Source organism: Cricetulus griseus, chromosome 2, assembly GCF_003668045.3.
Source record: "Cricetulus griseus strain 17A/GY chromosome 2, alternate assembly CriGri-PICRH-1.0, whole genome shotgun sequence".
NCBI classification, from domain to species: Eukaryota; Metazoa; Chordata; class Mammalia; order Rodentia; family Cricetidae; genus Cricetulus; species Cricetulus griseus.
The window spans coordinates 257,828,269-257,853,882 of record NC_048595.1 but is presented as its reverse complement, the minus strand read 5'-3'; the positions used below and the strand labels follow the sequence as shown (position 1 = coordinate 257,853,882).

At 40.2% G+C, this 25,614-nt stretch overlaps 1 protein-coding gene across 1 annotated transcript in view; it reads right to left on the bottom strand.

Moving 5' to 3' along the window:
* The window catches only part of Frk (fyn related Src family tyrosine kinase), a 104,922-nt gene extending 98,337 nt beyond the window's left edge, over window positions 1-6,585 (bottom strand). The window contains exon 1 of the mRNA XM_027402136.2: window positions 5,759-6,585. Within this exon, the coding sequence (XP_027257937.1) occupies window positions 5,759-6,120 (362 nt within the window). The 5' untranslated portion in view covers window positions 6,121-6,585. The remainder of the gene's footprint in view (window positions 1-5,758) is intronic.
* Window positions 6,586-25,614: the final 19,029 nt, after the last annotated feature.

Here is a 25,614-nt window from a genome sequence, read left to right as displayed (position 1 = left end):
AGTACTATTTATTCCCAACTGATTTCATAATGTCTAACTTCTCATTTGTCTGATTTGAACTGCTGGTCCTAAATTCTGATCTTTGATTGATCAAGTATGCTTTATTTCATAGACAACCGTGTGTGTATTTAAGATGCATTTCACTGTTGTGAATATAAACCTCTTTTTAGTTGATTTCTAGAATTATAATATTTAAGTATGTTTTATCTTGGGGAAGAACTACAAATCCATTATTTTCATCTCAACGCACATACATCTAATATTCCTTGAGAATAAGCACAAGGGGAAAGAAATAACTTACACAAAGAGCAATTGTATGATGGGCTGCCCATGGGGATTTTCTAATGACTAACTACTCATTAGAAGTGCAGTCTAACATGGGGAAGGGCTTAGGCCTGGCCCAGGATGACGTGGTAGACTTTGGGGAGCCCCTTTTGAGGGCCTTACCCTGCCTGGGGAGTGGAGGGGGGATGGCTTGGGGAAGGTGGGATGTTGGGGGGAGGGGAGGGAGAGGGAGAGGGAGAAGAGATTGACATCTGAAGCAAGCTTGTTCCTCATTTGAACGATAAAATTTTAAAAAAATAACATAAAAAAGAAGTGCAGTCTATTATGCCAATATGGTTGATAAATATTTTTAAGCCTCTTTCTTCATTCATTTATTGATAAGCTTTTTATTTTGAAACTACATTATTTATCTTCAACTAATGTAATTTTCAAAAGTTGGCTTCATGTCCCAACTGAGAAATTCACTGACCCATAGGTTGAAAATGATTGAGATCACTGAGTGCATTTTGTATTGATATTGGTTAAATTCAATAATATTTGACTCACCAAACAGCAAAACCTCACTCTGTTCTAAAATGACAACATGAGACTATTTCTGAAAATATCCATTTTATTTCCCCAGGTTGCTTATCTTCAAGCTAGACAATGGCAATGACCTTGGATTATATAATATTTTAAAACAACTCTCATTTAATGCTTTGAAAAGATTGCAAGTAGAAACATGTATCCTAAAAGGACAGGGGAAAGTTCCATTATTTTCATACTTCAAAACATTCTAACATTTTCATCCTATAAGCATCAGTTGCCAATAGTTACAAATTACAATACTGGGGCTGGAGGGATGACTCAGAGTTAAGAGCACTCACTGCTCTTCCAGAGGAGCAGAGTTCCATCCCCAGCACCCACATGGCAGCTCACAACCATCTGTAACTCCAATTCCAGAGGATCCGATGCCCTTTTCTGACCTACAAAGGCACCAGGCATGTAGATGATGCACTTGCATACAATGCAGGCAAGACATTCATACACATTAAAAATAAATTAATGAATATTAAAGACTACAAATACTGATTCTTGCTGTCTTCTTCAAGGTAGACTCTAAAATAGTATGTAGACAGCAAAAGAAAGGTGAGGAAGAGAAGGAGGGGAGAGAGGAAGGGAAGAAAGGAGGAGAAGAATCTACCTTTAAGAAGGAGGGAAGCGGAGGAGAAAGAAAAGCTTCCCATATAATGTTTTGTTTCTTGTCCTGGTGACCACAAGAGATCCAAGACTTTCTGTACTGGTAACTCCTCTAGCACCCCTATGCACCAAAGAAAACTGTCCTCAAGCTTAGTTTGGCTCTTTATCATTTGGCTCCTAAGTGCTGAGACACGTAAGAACATAAAGCCAAGTTATATACCTAACAAAGCAAATGCCAATTCTCCTAACTTTGCTGAGTCATTCTCCTAATTAAGTAGATGGTCATAGAACTCAGAAGTTGATTCTTAAGGAAGAACAGAACACACACACAAATATGAGACAAATGGATGGGTTTTGATTTTAAAATAAATAACAATCAGAAGTTACTATGAGGACTTGATTCTTGTTTTGTTTTGTTTTGTTTTGTTGCTGTTGACTTTGTTGGTAGTGTTGATGGGAACCCTGGGCCTTATAAACATGATGATCTGTGCTCCATCCCCAGGACCTAGGTTAAAAATAATAGTAGCGTGCAGTATTGGAGGACATAGTCCCAGTGACCTAAGGACCTCCTAGTAGTCTCCACCTGGGGACCAAGCCTTTAATACATAGTAGTCAGTAAATTAGCTGTCTAAAAGCACCAAATAATATTTTCTGAAGGAGCTCTGAGTAACAAGAACTTAAGCATAACACTTTTAAAGGATTCTGTATTGAAAATGCTGAAGAAAAGCACTCATCTGTAAGAGGATCTAGGAATGAAGATAATATAAATATAAGGGTTCTTCACAGAAACAAAGTTCTTTTAGAACTGGGTCATTGCCACTTAATGTAAGATACTCAGGGAACTTAAAGCACACCCAAGTATAGTAATTATCAATTAGGACACTGGTTCATTTTAATAATAGTATGGTTCTTGTACCATCTCTACTATCGGGTATCAAAAGTTTGGGGGTAGATTTCAACACTCTAAAACCTTCAATTGATTTGCCCCAGTAGTAGTAACTGCAGAAGTACTTACATTGTTTTCCTGCTAATGAAAGTCAGGACAAAGGCATAAACAAATAAATACTAATATGTTGAACCAAATAATTAGAAAATAGATGAATCCTCTTTCATTGGTTTCCCATCTCCTACTCATATTCCTCCGATGAATACAGGCAACAAACTCTCTTCAATTCTAGTTACTTAACTCAATCAACCACATTAATTTATTTTTATGGTGTTCAAAAGGAAAACTAGAATATGGGCTGAAAATATTTAAGCTTTTTATGTGATTCCTTTGATAATAAAGCACTGTATGAGTTTCTTGAACATCCTCATTCTAAAACAGCTAAGTTTAAATCATTTCTGTTGGTGGAATGGGAGAACTTTGACAACTTGTGGAACTCAGCCAAGTGGTGGCAAGAAACCAGGTATCTAGGTGAAACTTCTATGTGTGCCTAGAAAGAAACAAGTATCCTGCCCCAGAACAGCAGCACCTCCTAACATCCAATTTCAACTGGAGGGCACAGGGCAGCACACTATGGAGATCTGAATTGGCAGTGATGGTAACACAGTTGACAACCAACTCCAAGAGGAAAGATCTAGAGTTAGGTGGAAAGTGAAAGTGTTCTTGGCTACAGACCCTCCCTGTGAATTAAAAAATGACTACAAGGTCCCCCAATGATGAATTTTGGAGGGCTTTCAGATTTCTCTAGTTACATTTTCTGAATGCATAAAAATTCCACAGTTTTTGTTTGTTTGCTTGTTTGTTGTTTTTAAACAGCCCGTTGTACTTCATGGTGTGTTCTTGTCAACAATATTAACTCTTGGGATACTAATTGCTTTGTGTGTCTTCCCTTTAAGGCAAAAGTACATATGACAGAGGTATAATTAGTTGGAATTTTGTTAATGTATTTATTTCATTCCAGTTTGATTTATTTTAATCGTTGATCGTTAAGTTGTCAGACCGTAGACATGACTTATTTATGATATATTTCAGCTTAAAGTGGTGTTAGTATGTGTGGATGTAGATATAGATTTGATGTTTTACATTTTAAAAAAATGACAACTACTTCAGCTGCTTTGTTTTGTATTCATAGACAGATGATCTAAATTAGTCCAGACACTGTCCATCCTTTTAAACAGGGTGCATTCACCTTGGGATAGGTCATCTTCTTTCAATGCCCTATCCCACAGCATTTGTAATCTGGGATAAATGTAGCTAATGAGCCAGATGAAAAAGCACAAGAGGTTTCATTCACACACAGCCATGAAATGGGGGAGTCTAGGCAACCCCAGAGATCTTACAGAGGAATAGGAGTCCCTAAACTACAATGAGTCAAACATATTTAAACACTGGTATATCATTAATTCAAGGCACTAAATGTCAAAATTAAGCATTTGTTCTGATGTTACACTGAATATAAAATATGCATAATATTAGACACAGAAACAAAGTAGTAGGAAACACATGTAACTAAGCATTCAGTAGATGAGAAAAAGATACTTTTTTCTGTTTAGGTGTGCCCCAGATATAACTCACTTTCATGCAAAATTAAGTGTCAAATGATCTAGATTACCACAGAAAATAAAAGTTTATTTGGGTCTTTCTTCCTCTTCCTCCTTCCTTCCTCCCTTCCTTCCTTCCTTTCTTCTGCTTGAAGCAAGGCTCTTAGGTTGTCCTTATATTCACTGTGTAGCTCAGACTGGCCTCAAATATATAGCAATCCTCCTGCCTCAGTCCCCTGAGTTGCTGAGATTACAAGAGTACACTACCATGCCCAGCTAGGGCATCTTCTCATTTGATAATTTATCAATTCTAGTTAGGCATAAATTATAGCCTTCTTATTTTTAAAGGTTCCTGGTGTTGGGGAAAAAACTCAGAAATCACCAAACTGTCCTTCCTTTGGAAATATTAAGTTTGGAAACCAGTAGCAGTGGCCCATGGCTGTCCTTGCCATCCTGTTTCCTGGAACAGTAAGAGATGTGCAGCTCACAAAGAAACAGAAACTATGGAGGAAGGGGAGTGAAAAATGATCAAATTACACAATATGTAACTCTCAAAGAATTAATAAAGATTTAATGCTAAAATACTAATACAAGCAAGCAATCAGAAAGAAAAACTCCCTAGATTAGAATTTGAGAGGACTTCCAGTCATCTCCCCTCTAAGGAACCCTTCTTTACAATGAACCCATTTCCTGAATTAGATTTCACTGGAAATCGTCACCAACATTAAATCTCTTCAACTTGCTTCCTAGTCCTCCAAATCCTACATATCCATTGTCAGGACTACACTGTATCCACTTCTTAATCAAACAGCACTAGCACACCCACAACTATGCCTGCTGCCTGAACAGGTGGATGGATAGATGAATGTGCCTTAATAAATGTATAATTTTTCTTCTTTTATGCCATTACAAACCATAGGAATTATTCAAATACTAGGATGAATTCTCACTCTTCAAAGGCTTGTCCCTAATGATGGACTTCGATCACCTAGGTATAACCTCTGAAAGCTTCCACAAACTTCAAAAGTAGTGCCACCTGCTGGAGAAAAATATTCAAAACCCAAGCCTGTGGGGGGCATTTCAGATTCAGACCATAAGATGTGGTAATCAGATTTATTCAGCAACCTGTCATAATCCATTTTTACAGGGTCAGGTAACTGTTTAACAGTCACAATCAGAGACAGATAACTGAGGTCTGCTCATCATCAGCCCCCTAATTAAGTCATTTTTTTTTCAGGTTGAAATCTTTATCCATTGCTCTGAAGAAATATTCCCATGACTTTTCTTTTTAAGATTTGCTGTCTATACCTGGCCAGTTTTTAATCCTTACAACCAAAACCTATCATAATTTGAATAGTGCACCTCAGGATCCAGGAATTCCAAGAAAGTTCTCTCTGTTGTGATTTCACCACTTGTGAGCCTACTAGAATGCAAATGGCTCTGGTTAGCTGTAAGGTCTGTAGTATTAAACTGGGATCCTTGGAAAGTTAACGCTAAACAAGAAGCCTCAAATTTTACATTTAAAAATAGGTTCAGGGGAGACTATAGTTCCCCGTAATGAAAATGCCGCTCTATTTAAAGTGAGACGCAGCAAGAGTATTAAATGAACCATAGGTGTGCACACTGTAATCAAAGCCATTTTAACAGCGGTCACCTGCCCGCTTCTCTCTCTTTCCTAGAAAGGCGTATTTCAATTAGTGGCTTCCAACCAGTGCTTCCACACACTGGGCGGATGAGGGGTAACAGGGAGTGCTCAGTATCCAGCGCCCAGAGATTCAAGAAACAAAATAAGGTCTGTGCTACTCACGGCTCAGCCTGGAGACTCCGGTCCTCTGCCACGTAATTAGAAGGAATGTAGCCCTGCAGCTGCTGGCCCAAGCCAGCTCTCTTCTCCAAATGCCTGGCCAACCACCAGCCCTCGTGCGAAGTGTCCAAGACTTGGAGTTTGTCGCCTGCACGGAAGCTCAGGTCCTCTGCGGTACGAGCTTGGTAATCAAAAAGAGCCACGAAGTAGTTCCCATGGCTTCTCTCAGGCTCAGGTGACCGGGGAGACTCAGGGGGACAGCAGGCCCCAGGATTCTCAATCACCACTGACTTGTCTGCCTCTTGGGACCAGCAGGGGAGAAGGGGCCGCAAGTACGTCCAGAGCCTCATACAGACACTGCCCATGGTGCCCCGGCTGGGAGTAGGGGAGAGGATGTCCCTCTCCCCACAGGCTGAACAGATCCACTGTCTTCCTCCACCAAGCAGCTTCCAGATCAACTGCAACTCACCATGCTGTGCAGAGCTGAGAGAGTTCCCTTTCGGATCTTGCCTGCAGATCTGGGCTTGGCCAGGACAGAAGCTGCTGCCCTGGAGCAAAATCAAGAGGGGACTGGGCAGGAGGTCCAGTGGGAAGGGACTTCTTCCTGACTGCTTAGGTACCCAACAATAAATAAGATAAAGGGGGGTTTATTTAAGCAGTCATCTGAGAACAAAGAACAGCCACCTCTCCCTCTGTCCCAAGAAAAAGTTAGCAAGAGACTGATACTAATTCCCTGCAAAACCTCGCGACCTGGCCTGCTCCAGCTGCTCTCACCCTGCTGCAAGCCTGCAGCTGCGCTGGCCCCTCTCTCCCCCGAGCTTTCCTTTTTGCTAATGAATAACCAGGCCGTGGAGGTTATCGCCTTTAACATCCTGAGCTGGACAGACTGTAATAATTCCTCCTTACTTCCTGGTTTCTTTTTGTCTGATCTAAAAGGAACTCCCGGGCCAGCTTTACCCCTCCCTCCTCCCACACCTAGGGTAAACCAACCCCCTCACCAGGGAGCCAGACTCTTAAAGTAGCCTAAACCCAAACTCTAGAGAGACCCGCTGGCCCAGAGGGCTCTCTGTCTTGCTATATTCCCCTACGCAGAATGAAGAGCAGAGATTTATTTCCCCACAAATATGTGCAGAATTCGTTTGATAATGGTAAAGAAAATTTAAAAAGAGAAAACTGGATGTTTAGGTATTTGCTGCCAGACGAGGAGCAATTGGGAAAGAGTCATTGAGTCCCTGCCGGTTTTTTTTTTTTTTTTTTTTTTTTAATCCCTGGAAATAGATTTTAATAGCCTCAATCGTTTCTGAAAAAGTGGGAAAGCAGCCGGGTAAAATGCTGAGAACCCGAAAGGCTGCTTTTTCCCACAGAAACATGTCATTCCCCATGCCTTACGTTGCTATTTCTGCAGCACATGTACAGGAGCACACACGCGGACTAGGTGACCGGCTGAAAGGGGCATTTGTGAAGATTCTATCTGTTGAAGTTGCACCTCAGGTCCCTACTAATTCTGACTCGAATGGTGGTAGTTGTGGCAAGACCTCAGAACAACTGAGGCTGGGATTGAGATAGCCATCCTGGGCTGCCCGTGGTTTAGGGCCACTGTCTCCCTAGATGTCAAGAGCATCTGTGCAAACTATCTACACAGGCTCTGCACTGATGGAGAACATCACGAAATTTCTCAACGGTGCGTCATTTGGTTGAAAATAAAACATTTTGTTTATTTCATATAAGTTTTTTTTTTATTACTTCTTGGACCTGGAAACAACCTAGATGCTCCTCAACTGAACAATGGATAAAGAAAATGTGATACATTTACACAACAGAGTATTACTCAACAGAAAAAAAATGACATTATGAAACTTGCAGGCAAATGGATGAAACTAGAAAAAGAAAAAGTCATCCTGAGTGAGGTAACCAGACCCAGAAAGACAAACATGGGATGTACTCACTCATAAGTGGATATTAGATGAAAAAAAAAAAAAACAGAAGGATAATCAGGCTATAATCCACAGCCCCAGAGAAGCTAGGTAACAAGGAGGGCCTAAAGAGAACTACATGGATTTCCCTGGGAAGGGGAAATAGATCTGGGTAAACTGGGGTGGGGGTGGGGGGTTATGCAGGTATGGGAATATGAGGGATTCCACGGGACCAGTTGCAGGAGGGATGGACAGGGAGAATAATGAAAGAGATACATTGATGGGGAGGGGAATTTGGGGGTTAAAGAGAAACCTGGTGCCAGGGAAACTCCCAGGAACCCACAAGTATAACCCCAGCTAAGACTTCTAGCAGTAGTGGAGAGGATGCCTACACTGGCCTTCTTCTGTAATAAGATTGGTGACTACATTAATTGTCATCAGAGAGCATTCATCCAGTAATGAATGACTTTTTTCATCTGATGGAAGCAGATGCAGAGATCCACAGCCAAGCAGTGGGCAAAGCTCCAAGAGTCTAGTTGAAGAGAGAGAGGAGGGATTATATGAGCAAAGGGGTCAAGATCATGATGGGGAAACCCACAGAGACCCATGACCTGAGCTCATGGGAGCTCACTGACTCTGGACTGACAGCTAAGAAGCCTGTATGGGACTAACCTAGGCCCTCTGCATGTATGTGACAGTTGTGTAGCTTGGTCTGTTTATAGGGCTCCTAGCAGTGGGATCAGGATCTGTCCCTGGCTCTTGAGGTGGCTTTTGGGAACACAATCCCCAAGCTGGGTTGCCTTGCCCAAGCTTCTTGCAGGGGGAGGAACTTGGTCCCGATTCAACTTGATGTGGCATACTGTATTGACTGTGTTGACTGCCCTTTCTGAATGGAGGAGGAGTGGATTGAGGAGGGGAGAGTAGAAGGGAGGTGGACAGAGGAGAGGAGGGAGGAAAAAACTGGTCAGCATTTAAAATAAATGAAAGAAAAATTTAATAAAAAAAATTTGTTCTTGGGATTTGGAATGTGCTTAGTAGTTTACAAACCTTGGCTTCAACCCATCAATACACTGCCAAAATGTCTCTCCTGAAACAATGTTCAATAAATGACAGTCTGGAACCTGGCTAACCTGGTCCTAAGACAAGTCCAAAGTTCCTGCTCCTCATCAAGTTGCAATCAGGTGGCAGAGGCAGACAGATTTCTGTGAGTTTTCGAGGCCAGCCTGGTCTACATAGTGAGTTCCAGGACAGCCAGAGCTATGTAGAGAAATCCTGTCTAAATAAATAAATATAACATTCAACTCAGAAAGAAGAAAGAGAAAAAGAGAGAGAAGTGTGGCATCAGTCTCATATCATGTTACTTGTTCTAAACGGACAGAACAACTTGTATTATGCTTTGAGAATCTTTAACTGTCCCTAGAATAGAGTAGAGGTAACATTTTACAGAAACAGAGAAACCACAGATAGGGTTGTAGAGATGACCTGATGGGTAAGATGCTAGCAATGTGAGCATGAGAACCTGAATTTAGATCCTAATGCCCAAGTGAAAAAAGCAGGCAAATTACAACCCTGAACCCCAGTGCTTGGCAGCTGCCAGTCTCAGTCCACGTACAATGAGAGACCATGTCTGAAGGAAATAAGACAGAGAATGATAGCAGGACACCCATTGTCCTCCTCTGCCCCCCACATGCATGTACCCCTAAAACTGTGCATGGCACATACACATCATACATGTCATACACATACACACAGACAAAAAGCCAAACCTTGAGCCACATTTTGTTTTATCCTAATAGCATGAGACCTAAAACAGAATGTACATATAATTCCATATTATATGTGAAAATGAAAATAATGATCATGTAATACCAATAAATCATAACAAATACTCTGTGTCAAATGTATGAGCAGTGGAGGTGTGGTATTCTCTTAATACCTTTAAACAAGGCTGCAGAATCTGAATCTTTTCTGAGACATCTACATGATCTAGAAACAGAAAAGGGTTTGGAGAGTCCACTAAGCAGAGGTGATGTAAATCTAGCTGTGAGTGGGCTCAGGATGCCAAGTGTTTTGCTCTTTCTTCTACACTTAAATATGACCGCTGTGACTAGGTCAAAACATTGTGGAAAAAGACAAAGTGACAAGCAGCACCACACAGTCACTGAACAGGTGAATGCAGCTGAAATGGCACCAGTCATCCAAAGATGTCAGGAGAGCAGTGGCCTGAGAACCTGAGCCCACTGTGAAAGGCGTTTCTCATGTCCACAACACAGGAGCTCTCCCAGGCACCCAAGCTTGAAGTCTGGCAGGCAGCTTTTACTCACGCTCACTTTTTTTCAGCCTCAATCATTTATGTCTGCTCACTCTTCCTTTTTATTTATTCCTCAGCCTTTTTTCAACTCCATCCAGTGACAGCTGGTCACTCACCAGAAAATAGAATATATTACTCCAGAGGTGTCCTAACTGGCCTCTCTTCCTCCTTCAGTTTACGCTGATCTCCAGCTTGCCTTCCAGCCTGAGATGAATGTCATTTACAGTAGAGGGGTCTTCATCGTAGCGACAATAGTAATGACTAATGACTGTAGCAAGAGAAACACAAATAGCTATGTCAGTGTTGAAGGGGATTCTGTGTACCAAAAACCATACCAGGAATATTGCAAATGACTCAACATTTAAAGAACAATGTCTATGAAGAAGGAAGTGTCTTTGTTTTGTTTTGAGAAGAAACTGAGGCTTAGAGAGGTTAGGTAGCTCGCCCAAGGGCCCAGAGCCACCAAGTGGTTGAACCATGAGTAGCACCTTGACTCAATCATGGTAGTATCTAAAAATGTAAATCCTCAGCTTTGCAAACTCAAATAATAATAATAACAGTAATAATAATAATAATAAAATAAACTGATGCCATTGTTCAAGGCTAAATTCTCCAATAGCCTCCTGCATGCTTGGATTAAAACCTAAACTCTTAAGTATGACACACAAAGTCCTGGTTACTCCTCCAACATCATGGTCCCTCACTCCTGAACATAAGACCTGTCATTCAGTTCCCAAAAGAACCTGGTACCAGCCACTCCTGAGGACAGAGCTCATCCTCCTCACTATGCTGCAGAATCCCCTCCTCTTACTCCACTGATGGCTTCCTTGTCATTTCTCCATGTTGGCTTCAGCATCACCTTCTCTGGCATAAGAGAACAGTACTCTGTGCATCTCTGAAGCCTGGCGCAAACTCCTACTTGGTTGCTCTCTGGGCCACTCCTACTTCCCTTATTGTTAGCTTTTCTCGGGAGAACAGAGCTGGGTTCTCTGAACCTTTGGTGCCTTGGATGGTATGGAGAATGTAAGTAGCAGATAGGAAGTATTCCTGAATGGCTTAGTTAAGAAAGATGTGACGTGAGAGACACAGAGAGGGGCAAGGACAGAGGCTGAGGAAAGAAAAGGAAGAGGAAGTGAGAGAGAAAGAGAAAGGGAAATGGGTTGAATGAGTTGGAGGTGAGACAACACTTAGGAAATATCCACCCAGAGCAAACATCTAGAGGTGCAAATGACCTCAAGCACAGTGCACAGACTTGCTGATGGTGCTTCTCAGGCCCTTGTTGCAGACTTTATTGAACCAGCTGCCAGACCAGCATTCCTTCTTCTGGTCACTGTCTCTTCTCCTCCCTGTGCCAAACTTCCCGAATATATTAATAATATCTCTCTCTTGCCCAGTGACCTCACGTCCTCACAGATCCTCGTTGCCTGAAAATACTGCTTAGAATCAAAGCTAAGAACATACACTTTATCCAGGCATTAACAGACAAGGCCTTTCAACATCCTGCTCCATTGCAGCCTTGTATTAGCCTTCCAGCTCAATCAAATTGGTTTACTGAGGCTCCCAGTAAGCCTTATCTGGTCCCACATCTGGTTCTGTCTTCTCTGACATTCTTGTGCTCAGCATTCCTTCTCCTCCCAGAAGAGTCTGGCCTGCATTTCAAAGTCTAAATGAAATTCCTATTACCTCCTTTAGGCCTTCCTCTGTGCTTCCCTGCCAAAAAAACAATTTCCCTTGCTCTGTCTGTATTCTCTGCTCCCAGTGCCCACGGCCTTCAGTGAATTTAACCCTCCTCCTCTTTCTGGTTTTCGGAGTGCTCTGACATCAAATCCCACTGCTGTTCAGTTTTATGTTAGGCCTCAGTTCTCATCACTCATTTCTGTGCCAGCTGGGCGGCATGTCAGTTCCCTTCAGTCTCTCACAGTACTGTTAAGTCACTCACTAGTCTGCTGGACTCAGTAGGTTCCACCTTCTCTGCTGCACTTGTCACAGAAATGCACTGAAATTCCCAATTTGATTGATATCATGTCCTTTGCTCACATTAAAGACAATAGTGAAAGATCACCTGGCTAATACACAGTCTTTCCTCTGAGGACAGGTATTCCTACTCTCACCCAATGTCTGTTTGCTTTCTTTCCTGACAATGATACTTTTTAAAAAAAAGCAAATTAAAGTATACATTTTCTTTGAAACTCCTCAAAGTCATAAGTGATGGAGAGAAAAACAAGTAGAACTCCTTAGGTGAGAAAGTCCCTTAAGGGACTGAATTCACTCAGATGGACAACCTATTATTTTCTTCCTCTCCAATCTCTTTCCTCTTGTTTAGTACTCAGTTGAGATGGGTTAAAATAAAAAAGAAGGAACAGAGGGAGGGAGAGAGGGAAGGAGGGACTCCAAAAGAACAGAATCTCTGGCCTGTATAGAGACCTGACATTGCAGTGTGCTGAGTCAATCTTTTTGACTAAGGGACCACCCCTAAGAAGACAGGCTCACTTTAAACAATGCTAAAGTGATAGTCAAATAGCTAACAGATAACTAGTTCTTTAATGAGATACTATATGTTTCCCTACAGAATCCCTGCCCCTAGTGAGGGACAGGGAGTTAGACAGATTCCCTGACTGGCAGACAAATAGGGGGAGGTGTCATAACTAGGTTACACAGATGGTCAACTTCCAAGAGGACTGCCTTTCTCTTTTCCAAGATGGCTTCTTCCTCAGCCTCCAGACCTAAAGCCAAAGCCTTGATGCCTAAAACAAAGGCCTGGGGGACTTTTTTTCTTCCACCATTATGAAACTCTTGTTGATGGACCTGCCAGACTGATTCACTGCCAAATAAAGACACATTTGCACAACAGTTGTGGGTTAACCAGCTATCCTGTATTTGTTTGAATTAACCAGCCCTTCCTTAATTGGAGAAGAAAAACCCTTCAAAGACCTTTACAACCCCATCACTCAAGGAGAGGCTGGATTTGGGGATGCCTGAGGAACCTGTCTGAAAAGTTGGCCATCTTTGTCTATGAGTGCTTGTTGTGTGTGTTTACATGTTTCTTAACACTTTTTTCTCCCCAGCCCCTGACATTTTGGATTTCTTTAATCCTTTTCTAATGTCACTGACAACCACCATGGGATTGACCGAGATGCCATCTTAAGCAGTGAGGGTTTGTCCTTTCCCCCACCTCCTCTTCCAAGAAGCTGCTGAGGTTTATAGCTTGTGTGACCTGAGTTCTTTCTTTTAAGCACTAACAAAATTTTCTTTGAGCTTCCATGAATCCATTCTTAAATTCTCTCATTAATGAAACTAAAAACCCTAAAAGGGGACCCTAATTTCCCCTGGATCAATTGCTGACTACAAAAAGACATCTTGAAGCAAATAATGGCCTTAAAAAATCAAAACAGCAATTGGAGGATGGTGGTATCCACATGTAACTTCAGCATTCAGGAGGCAGAAACAGGAGAATCTGGAGTTTAAGTCCAGCCTCAAACTACCGGGTGAGTTCAAGACCAGCCTAGCCAACATGAGACCATATCTCAAAACACACACACACACACACACACACACACACACACACACACACACACACACACACACACACACACACGATTAAGAAATTGTAAAGTATTAAAGAAATCTGTGCTATTAAAGTCTAGGAACACCTATAACTTCTTTGCAATATGAAAGTTAAATTATCTTCTATCAACATCAAGAATCATTATTTTAAAGTTTTTGCATGCAGTAAGACTCATGTTACCTATTTTCAATGACAGAAAAGATGCCTAGATCATGTACCCATGCTCTTAGTTCCCTGTGAACTTGATTCCGTCAATTAGCTCTCATCATTCTTTAAACACTGTAGTTAAGTTCAAGTCTATTGACCAATAAACATAGGAGAGCAGAATATACAAAGGAAAAATAAAACACAAGGAGTAGAGGGGAAATGTTTAAACCTCTTTTCCAGCTCCAGGTGAAGCTGTCACCCCAACTCTCTGTCTTCTATCCCTGGGATAGAAGTGTTGTCTTCCGGAGTGTTGTCTCTTAATTTCTTTGAAGCTCTTTGAATGAAATTTGGTTCCACCTCATGCACAATATGAGGTAAACCCACATATTGCAAGAAGCATGCCACTGACCAACATCTGCCTCCAGCCTCCTTCCTGTAGCTGACCCTCAGTAACTGATAAAGGCAGATGCTCTAAGCCTCAGGGAAGACTTAAAACTGTCTTTGTTTACTATATTACCTGCCACACATGGGTGTTCCCACAGCTACATTTCCATCTGCCCTGACCTGCTGAGGTTCCAACCCACTGAGCCATGGTCTATGTGATTGAACATAACCTTCTAGAATATCACACAAGCACCTCAAGTTGAAGTTCAGCAGATTCAAAACAACACTGGTTAACATTCTTTCAAAGCTCCCGTTGTCATGTATACTGACTTGGGGAAAAGCACCCTAAACTTCAGCCTTCAGAAGCATCCTGGATGAAGGCAGAAGACTTGAGACTTGACATCACTCAGCAGTTTAATCTTCCAGTTTGCTTCTAGATAATACTCATGATAATGCCTTTGGCTGAAACCTGACAGAGTACCTGGGAGTGTTCCATCTGTTTCTTCTTATCTTTCACCAGCTCCTTGTTTAATTGTCCTCTGTGGGTCTAGATATCAGCCTGACACAGGATCTTTAGAACAAGCTGAAGGGTATGAAATATGTTATGGAAAGGTCAGATTATATTCAGAGGGAAATGATGACGATGACGAGAAAGAATAGCCTTGGTATTTGAAGCACATGAAAATTTATTTCTAAGTTTATCCTGGTTTTATTGGTTATAGGGTATAATGCCCAGACTAGAAAAAGATCTGACATGTCTGAGTGGTGTTGGGAATTAGGGGAAAGCAGTAATTACTAGGAACCAACATGGGCTAAAAAAGTAAAGAAGGATGCCAAATTAAATTTAATTTATTTTTCCATGCAGAAGTTCTATTATAAAGAGAATGTTTAAATGACAAGAGCACTAAGGAGATGTGAAAGTCAAATGCTGTTTTTAACATAAGTGCCTCTATCTAACCAGCTAAATGTTGAAGGGCATGCATTTTGAGGCAGCTTAGCAGGCCAGAGATCTCCTGTCCATCATAACCATGGCATCTTTTCTGGCCAGTAACAATGCTGTGCTATCAATACTTGGGCATCACTTGGTATGGATGTGGTCTTCTTAGAACCTGTTTCTATTGCTGTGAAGAGACACCATGACCATGGCAACCCTTATAAAGGAAAACATTTAATTGGAGCTGGTTTACAAGTCAGAGGTTTTAGTCCATTATCATCAGAGCAGGAAGTATGGCAAAGTGCAGGCAGACATGGTGCTAGAGAAGGAGTTGAGGGTCCTACATCTTGATCCACAGGCAGCAGGAAGAGACAATGACACACTTCCCCCAACAATGCCACACCTACTCCAACAAGGCCACATCTCTTAATGATGCCACTATGAACCTATGGGGACCATTTGTACTCAAACCACCACAGAGCCTAGCCATGAAACTTATTTTTAACACTTGAAAGCTCATGAATTTTTCCCATATTGACTACTCAGTGAATTTCTGTACTGATAGGAGTTTCCTTGATTGCAAGTCAATCAATTCAGCTTTTAAGAAAAAGTATAAAGAAAGAAAAAGAGCGCTTTATTGAAGTCTTTGTTATGTTCTTCTGAAAGACATGGAATAAGAATAGAGTATCTAATCTTGAGTAAGATTTTAAAAACATTCTATAGCTATTTACACAAAATAATGAATAGAGAACTTATTTCCAATAGGATTAATGAAAAATCTTCTATATAGAATTGTCCAAAGACAGCTGATTATTTTCCCAAAATGGAGAATGGGCTGCCATGTAGCCTGGGTGTAGAACACATGTTGAACATGTGTGGGGCCCTGCCTGGACTCTATACCTAGCATGCCAAAAATGAATAACAATTTAAAAAGAAAAGCCAGGCAGAGTAGCCTGTGCCTATCATGCCAACATTTAGGAAATGGAGGCAGAATGATCAGAATTTCAAGGTCATTTTCAGATACAGGCCAGTCTGTGGTATATGATAAGTTGAATAGAGATGGGTATCCATGGTCTGCTCAAGTGGGGTTTGTTCTTGACTGTTATACAGACACTTCCTTTATCAGGGTTCACATTTCTCTAGCAGCCAATTTATTTAATAATATTAAGGCACCACCACAGTTTCTCCAAATGATACAAAAACTAAACACCTGCAAAGCTATTTCTCTCTCTCTCTCTCTCTCTCTCTCTCTCTCTCTCTCTCTCTCTCTTTCTCTCTTAGTCTCTCTGCTTTTCTCCAATGTTTTGACATAGAAAATGAGTGATTGGACTATAGTAATCCCCTACCATTAAGCACTCAAGTTTCCTGGGTATTCTAAACTTTGTGCAAAATAAGATCCACAGAGCCTTGCCTCTTGCAGTTGAACTCCTGTCAGAAGATAAGGTTTTAACTATCTACTATAGAAAATATTTTAAAACATGTATTAGATGCTGCTAAAATAAGATAGAATCACAACTAGCTAAGACAAGGACCTTCCTATTATTATTTGGTGTCCCTGAGGAGGCAGAATGGCTAGTGGATATAAGGCCCTGTTCCCTTTTCTTATATGGTCTTGAGTAAGGTTAATGGCTGCTTGGCCTTAGTTACTTTATCTATAAAATGCTGTCAATGTCTTTGCAATAACATCTACTTCATTACCTTATTATAATAATTAATGGCAAGACAACATTAAGATACATATTCCTGCTCCCAGTATACATTCATTCCTTAGGGACTCAGCCCGTTGGTACAGACCCATGGTCCCCCTAGTTCTCCCTGGCTGCTTCTTTCAGCCTTTTCTTCTAGCCATCCTGTTGTGACTCCCTCCCACCTGTAGGACAGATCTCTACCAGGGAACCCATAGCCACCATGCTTGGCTACGATCCTGGGTGAGCAACAGCAACCAAAGAACAATGCTTTTGCCCATCAAACAGGAGACCAGATGGCCACACCAAGAAACGCTGAAAGTCTCATAACTCCAGATGCCTGGGTCCCACTGTAAAACCCAAATATAAACAACCAAGTCAATCTGCCTCCTCCAGAAGTAAGCAGCCCTATTGTGTTAAGTCCCGAGAAAAGCCATTTAGCTGAAGCACAGGACAAGGACTTCAAAACAGCAATTATGAATATGTCCAAAGACCTCAAAGAGCATATAAATAACTGCTGCAACAAAAAGCATGCAAACAACTGAATGAGATAATGGAAACAACTCAAGATGTGAAAGGAGACTTTAATAAAGAAACAGGACCACTAAAGAAAACTCCAAGTACAATAAAACTGGAAATAAAAACCCAAGATGCCAAACAAAAATCCCAGAGGTAAGCCTTGCCAATACATGAAAAGGCATGAAAAAGAGAATTTGAGGCCTTGAAGACAAGGTAAAAGAAATTGATAACTCGGCCAAAGAGAATGTCTAATGTTTTAAAATCTAGGCACAACAAAACATCCAGGAAATGTGGGACACTGTGAAAAGACCAAACTATGAATAATGAGTATAGGGGAGCGACAGAAAACTCATGACAAAGGAACAGAAAAAAGAGGAAAATTTCCCCAATATAAAGAAAGAAATGCCTATCAGGTCCAAGAGGTATTAGTATTCAGGCATCTGTGCTGGCCTGTCCTTTGGGTTCTGACAGGATATGCTCTCAGCTACAGTCACTAAGAGCATCACCTGTGCCCATTCACTATGTTCCCCCATTTAAGAAAAAAAAAACACCAAAAAGTTATCACATTTTAAACATTAATGCTCCAAACACAAGGCTACCCAAGTTCATAATACTATCACAGCTAAAATTGCATATTGACACATAATAATAGGTTACTTCATTATCCCACTCTCACCAACAGACAGGCCATCCAGACAAAAACTAAATGAAGACACCCTGGAGTTAAATAATGTCATAAATCCAACAGACCTACAAGGTATTGACAGAACATTACACCCAAAGACTAAAGAATATACTTACTTTCAGCAGCTAATGGAACTTTCTTCAAAATTGACTACATATTTGCACAGAAGGAATGTCTCAATGATAGAAAAAAACTTGAAATAATACCCTGCATTCTATCTGACTATCATGGATTAAAGCTGGATATCACAATAGAAAGGGCAGAAAGTATACAAATTCTTGGAAGCTGAGCAATTCACTACTGAATGAAAACTTGATCAAGACAGAAATCAAGACGGAAATTAAACCTTTTTAGAGTTGAATTAATGTGAAAATACAAAATATTCAATTATGGGACATAATGAAAGCAGTTCTAGGAGGCAAGTCCGTAACACTAAGTGCAAACATCACATGGACTCTGGGGATTTTTGTTTCCTTGTGTTCTATGTTGGTTTTTTCTGTCTTATTGATTTTTGTTTGCTCGTTCTCTCTCTCTCTCTCTCTCTCTCTCTCTCTCTCTCTCTCTCTCTCTCTCTGTGTGTGTGTGTGTGTGTGAGAGAGAGAGAGAGAGAGAAAGAGAGAGAGAGAGAGAGAGAGAGAGAGAGAGAGAGAGAAAGAGAGAACAGAAGTTGTGTGGATAGGGAGTTGGGGAGGATCTGGAAGGAGGTGGGGAGGAGAAAGAATATGATTAAAGTATATTGTGTGAAAAAATGAAGAAATCAATGCCAGATATATATTAGCAATCATTACCATTTATACAGGCAAGTAGGAGGTGTGGGGCACCTCATGTCCCACTTAAAATGGTCATATAAAATTATTTTATTCCTATCTGTTATATAGAATTTTCCTCCAAATCAAAACATTCCCTCTAGGAGGGGAGGGAATCTCTTGAGACTTGAGAATAAACAAAACTTCAGGTATCTAGAACAGTAGAGACTTTCTCACCACCCCCAACACACACACACACACACTCACACACACAAACTTAGGAGGTGTAAACAGTCTCTGGGGGAAGAGACCTGAGCAGCTGGGCTGCAGGGGAGGTTTTCTGGCTGCTGAGCCATCTGCAGAGAGCTTCAGGGCTGGAATGTTCATGAGTCATCACCTTTGTTGGTGTGGGCTTTTCAGTAATGTAGCTGATATTTGAGTCATTTTTGTCTGCCATGTAGTAACCTCTCACCCATATTCCCATTAGTTCCCATAATAAAACTCATGGTTTACTAAGTTTGACTTGGCGAAGTCATTACTTTGATCTGGGGTGAGTAGGGTGTGTGTGTGTGTGTGTGTGTGTGTGTGTGTGTGTGTGTGTGTGTGTGTCTCCCCAGGAAATGTCTGCCACATAATACCATATTATCACCCCCTACACACATAAAAGAAAAATCCATACCATGCATCCATTTCCTAAAGCATTGTCAAGTATTGCTATCCCTTAGTTCTGTGATCATGTGAAGGGCCCTGTCATACTGTAGTCTGTAGAGGAAACTATCCCTGACAGACATACTTTAAACCTCTCTGCTTTTCCCCAGAATTTATTTATGCATTAATAATAGTACTTCCATCTCTTCTTAATTCTCACCCTCTCCAGCTATATTCCTCTCTCCAGTTCTTCTCACCTCATCATTTGTATATTCCTCTGCAAAACACCAATGTATAAGCTTATATAAACTAAGAAAGAAAATTGATCCTGTTTCATTTGGGAATGCAATTTAGTGTAAAGATTCTGAAATGCTTTACCAAAAACATGTAACAACTACAATGATTTTCTTTATCACTAAGATATCTCTATTCACATATGAGGGCCTAATGAGTAGCAAGTCAGCATACCAACCACAGCAGACGTTCACCACCTATTATCCTCTGGAGGGCCAATTACTCTACCACTCTAAGCCAAGGCAACCAAAAACTCTAATGATAGGAAAGTGCTTTTAAAATGGTGGTCTGACCCTTTAAGACTGTTATAAACTCCAATAAGGAAAACACTAGACAACTTTCCCTGTTCGCAGAACTCCCTGGCTCTGAAGTAGTAGATATTCTCTAGCCCCAAGGGGTCAGATGACCTCTTTCCCGCTTTGGTTTCTACACATCAGGGACTCTGGCAATTCTGGGAACATGTCTGTATGAGCCACCTAGGTTGGTGGCATAATTAGCAGACAAATTATAGATAAGTTCATATACAATCCACAATTTCTCTATTAATGCAAAGGCAGCCCTTTTATTGATGTGGAATAGAAGGAAAGCTTCCCAAGACAGTCATGTGGCAACAAGAAAGTAGCTAGGGGGTGGAAGGAGTAATGTCTAAAGAAGAATTATGAGCTGCCCAAGTTAAAACAAACAAGCAATGTAAGATACAAAGTGTGCCAGAGAGAACTGAAACAAGAATAAAACAAATAGCAACCGAAAAACTGATATGTGTCAGTGAGTAAGGTCCATTTCTCTTGGTATTCCCAAGGTGTCTTATCAGATATAAAACTAGCTCAGGGATGCGCAGTTTCATAGATCAGAAAGGATTTAGTCTGGTGAAACTTACAGATAGTCATGGGAATTTTACTAGGAGTCTGATCTTCCTCGCCTTTGAAAGTGCCCCTTGGTACGTATCAACATCCACAAACTTGATCCAGCCTAGGTTTTTCTCAAATCTTAATGAAAATATGAAACACCTGGACATCTTGTAAAACTGATTCTGACTCAAGCTATCTGGGGTTCTGTATTTTCAGCACACAAGTACTTGGGATGGAAGAAAAAAATAATATGGTGAAGGGGAGGAGGGAGGTTGATGTTGAAAGAGGCCAAGACTAGAACCCTTCATTTCTCTTTCTTGGTCTATGCTTTTACTGTGATAATAGCAATTTACTTAACATCTTTCTAATTAGGATTGCCATCACCATATACCTGAATAACAGGCTACCCTTCCCCATAGTGTGTCTTTAGCAAGATCCCCATAAAACTAAAATAATCTTAACCTAAGTGGAAAAAAGAACATTGCTGTAAATCTAGTCAATAATTTTCTTACTTTGAAAGATACATAATAGTTATTTCTGCAATACAAAAAAAGTTTCCAAGTGTCTAGTCATTAGCAACAACATAAACAACAAACACAGGTTCTTTGTTTATGCATTTATGGTTTTATGTGGAAACAAAGAAGAAAATCCCTATACTTAACTTCCCAGATTTAGAATTTTCCAGTGTCCATGCCAACCCATTGGGCAGGGCTCCAAGATCTCCCTGGCTGAGACTTTCCTTAGACTCTTGATGAGCTAGCAATATACTCAGCATTTTCTTTTCTTTCAATGATGTACTTACTCTCTCTAAGTAGCCACATTGAGATTTAACTGCTTGCATTATTTTTTAAGTGTTTGTGTGTCTTTAAGGACTTCTTTCCATTGGCTCCTTGATTTTTAAAGAAGTTCTACTTATCATTAATTTTTGTCACTGAAAGTAAGATTAAAGAAATATTGCACTTAGATACAGTAGATACTTTTAATACTTCAAACCTAATGGAATGTTCTCTAGAATGGCTAGGTGTTTGTTATGTGCCTAGGATTTTATTATCTAGGTTCATAGGAATTTTTGCAAGGTTTATATTGAAAAATATCTGTTAAGCTGTCTTATGCTGGTTGCTGTGTCTGGCACAGCAATTTGGCAGTTGGTATTTGAGGCCCTTGAAGTTGGACCTGCTCATTTTGTAAAAGAAACAAAACCTTCAAGGCTTAATGTACCTTCAGGAATAACCAAAGTAGATGTGTTCACATGTAGTAAAAGCTTACTAAAGGTGGTTTGCTTTTCCTGTGTTAGAGTTAAACCGCGGCATGCTTTGACCTTGTGAACACAATGACATGTGTGTTTGGCTCAAAGTAAGCACAGAAAGAGCCTGTCACCTGTGTCATCTCCTCATCTTTGAAAGAACATTAACATTTCCGTGTTGACTGTGCAAGTCTATCTATGTGGTTGAGACATTTCAGGATGTAAAATGTGTGAGTTGTACACATTTTAGGAATATGTGTGAGTTGTACAATTAACCCATCCCACTATTCTAGACCCAAATGGATGAATGATGGAATGGCTCCCTCTTTTTTTCATTCTCCCCCTTTTCCCCCAACAGAGGTTCATTGTCAGCTGCTGGAGATCATTTGCTGAAACTTTGTGCCTAGTTAGTGTCAGAGGCAATTAGAGTTTTCCCAATGACAGAAACATTTATTTGGTGGTCTACCAAAAGCAGTTGTGTATATTTACCTTAAAAGATTAAATCATTTAATGGCCTGGTTGAAGAAAATGCACTCTAGTCACTGTTACAAACTGCTGGCCTTTTATCTGCATCTATTTCCATGGTCCATAAAGCTTATTTCCTTTGTGTCACTGACTCAAATCCTTACTGGGCCTCTGCAATGTATTAGAAGCTGGGCTGGTGTTAGGAGCATAAAACTAATAAAATTATCAAAATATCATCTATACAAAGAGTATCATCACAAACCAAATGTGTAACTGAACAATACTATTAATACAAAGGGTTATTTCAATCTAAATGAGGCATAAATCTGTTTAGGAGTAATATCTTCCTCTTTGACTTCCATTTCTACCTTTTTTACTTCCATTTTTTAATGATTTTTTTAATGCATGGTTACCAAATATCACCTACTAGATATAACTCACAGCACTTGTTCATTATGTAGGCATAAAAAGATGGGATGTGTGCTATATATAGAATTTATAGACCAGTGGAAGAGATGGGATTAGACATTTTTCTTTCAGAAACAATACCCATCTTTATAAGAGCTATGAAACAAAATTGTCAATTACTATTTGGAAGCTATATATCTCTATTCTACACAAAAGTCTTTAGATTTGGACCTGATTCAACTTCTATCATCTCCACAACTTGGAATAGAGCACGAAAAAAATGACTCTCAAATGAATACTTGTTGAATTATTGAGCTCTGAACATGAAGATAAGACAAGGAATGTAAAGATCACACCAATAAATTTGCAAATTTAGAAGAAATACATTTGTGAACAAATGTACTCTACCAAAAGCAAACCATGAAATCATAGAAAACCTGAACAGAGCAATAATGAGTAATAGAATTAAATTAATAAGAACAAATCTCCTAGCAAGAAGGTCTGAGGTCCAGATGGCTTCACTACTGAAATCTAGGACACACTTTAGAAACCTACACCAGGTTAGAAGTATTCTCCAGTAACACAGCACTTGACTACTGTGTAAAAGGCCATGAGTTCAACAATCAGCAAGAGAAAAACAAAACAAAAGCCTAAACAACAAACCAATTCATCCTAGAACATGTAAAAAGAAAAAAACTTTAAAGGGAGTTACCATTTCAAAATTCACTATAGGGCTAGTATTAATCTAAAACCATACCCAGTCAAAAACATAAGAAAAGAAAGAGACCACAAGTCTGGGTTTATATCTTAGTGGTAGATCACTTGCCTAGCACAGGTAAAGACCCTGAGGTCAATTCTCAGTCACAGAAAAGGAAGAGACTAAGGCCAATCCATGACATACATTGATGCAAAACTTTTAGCTAGAATACTGGCAAACAAACCCCAGCATGTTGTACACCAAAGAGATTACACAAAATGCCTAATGGAATTTACCTCAGAGATGAAACATACATAGTTATATTTTAACTATATCATATTAACAAAATGAAAGACAAAATGCACTTCATCATCTCAAGACATATAAAAACCTCATTCAATAAAATTCAAGATCCTTTCATAATTAAAATCAATGAGTTAGGTATACAAGGAATGAATAATATAGGACAAACTCCATAGTTACAGTGAATAATGAATAGGGAAGAGCCGAAATGGTTCCTCAAAGGAATATAAACAAGAAAATGGTGACCACATTCATCACTCTTACTAACATTAGAAGTCATAGCCAAAGCAGCAGGACAAGAGAAAAATAAATAAAAGCATCTAAATGGAAAAGGAAGAGAAATTATAACACTGTGCTATTTTTGTACATTGAAAGCCCTAAATGTTCTACAGAAATCTGCCAGAAATTATGAATAAATTCAGTATTAAAATATTGCAAGATACAAAATCAAAATACATTAGTAGCATTTTATACCATTTTTACACTAGTGGTGAGTTTACTAAAAAGGAAATCAAGAAAGCAACCTAATTCAAAAGAGCTACAAAATAAATAAATAAGTCTATTGCAGAGTAAGTTTTAGAAAAGTAGTAAAGGATCTGTACAATAAGAATTAGAAACCACTGATGAAAAATGTTGGAGAAAAATAACTGGAAACAATACAAGATTCATGGATTGAAATCATCAGTTATTTAAATTTTCACATGACTTAAGAGATTATAGCCACTTTGCCAATTGGCAAATTATCATTTGGTTATTATAAATTGACAATGGAATTCTCCTCCGAAATAGAAAAACAATCAGAAAACTAACATGAAAAACAAAATACTTCAAGTAGCCAAAACAATCTTAATCAAAAAGAGCAAAACTAGAAACATCCTATCTAACCTCAAAACACATTTTAAGAAAGAAGATTTTGTAAAATAAAAAGATTCAAGGACATCCGTTCAACTATGTTCATAGCAGCATTATTTGTAATAGCCAGAACCTGGAAGCAACCTAGTTGCCCCTCAACTGAAGAATGGATAGAGAAAATGTGGTACATTTACACAACAAAGTACTACTCAGCAGAAAAAAACAATGGAATCTTGAAATTCTCAGGCAAATGGATGGAACTAGAAGAAACTATTCTGAGCGAGCTAAGCCAGTCACAAAAAGACAAACATGGTATGTACTCACTCATATATGGATTTTAGACATAGAGCAAAGATTACCAACCTACCATTCACACTGCCAGAAAAACTAGGAAACAAGGAGAACCCTAAGAGAGACATACATGGTCCCCCGGAGAAGGGGAAAGGGACAAGATTTCCTGAGCAAATTGGGAGCATGAGGGGAGGGGAGAGGGAGCTAGGAGAATGAGAAGGGGAGGAGAGGACAGGAGAGGAGGACATGAGGGAGCAGGAAGGTTGAATCAGGGGAAGAATAGAGGAGAACAAGATAAGAGATACCATAATAGAGGGCACCATCACAGGTTTAAAGAGAAATCTGGCACTAGGGAAATGTCCAGAGATGTACAAGGTTGACCCCAACTAACAATCCAAACAAGCAATAGTAGAGAGGCTACCTTAAATGCTCTTCTCCGATAATGAGATTGATGACTACCTTATATGCCATACTAGTGCCTTCATCCAGTAGCTCATGGAAGCAGAAGCAGACACCCACAGCTAAATGCTGAGCTGAACTCCTGGAATCCAATTGCGGAGAGGGAGGAGTGATGAGCAAAAGGGTCAAGACCAGGCTGGTGAAACCCACAGAAACAGCTGACCTGAACAACTAGAGCTCATGGACCCCAGACTAATAGCTGGGAAACCAGCATAGGACCAATCCAGGTCCCCTGAAGGTGGGTGTCAGTGAGGAGGCCTTGGCAATCTGTGGGGCCTCTGGTAGTAGATCAGTATTTATTCCTAGCATAGAAATGGACTTTGGGAGCCCATTCCACATAGAGGATACTCTCTCAGCCTAGACACATAGGGGAGGGCCTAGGCCGTGCTCCAAATGATATGTTGAACTTTGAAGATCCTTCTCTGGGGAGCAGAAGGGGGATGGGATAGGGGGGCAAGGGAG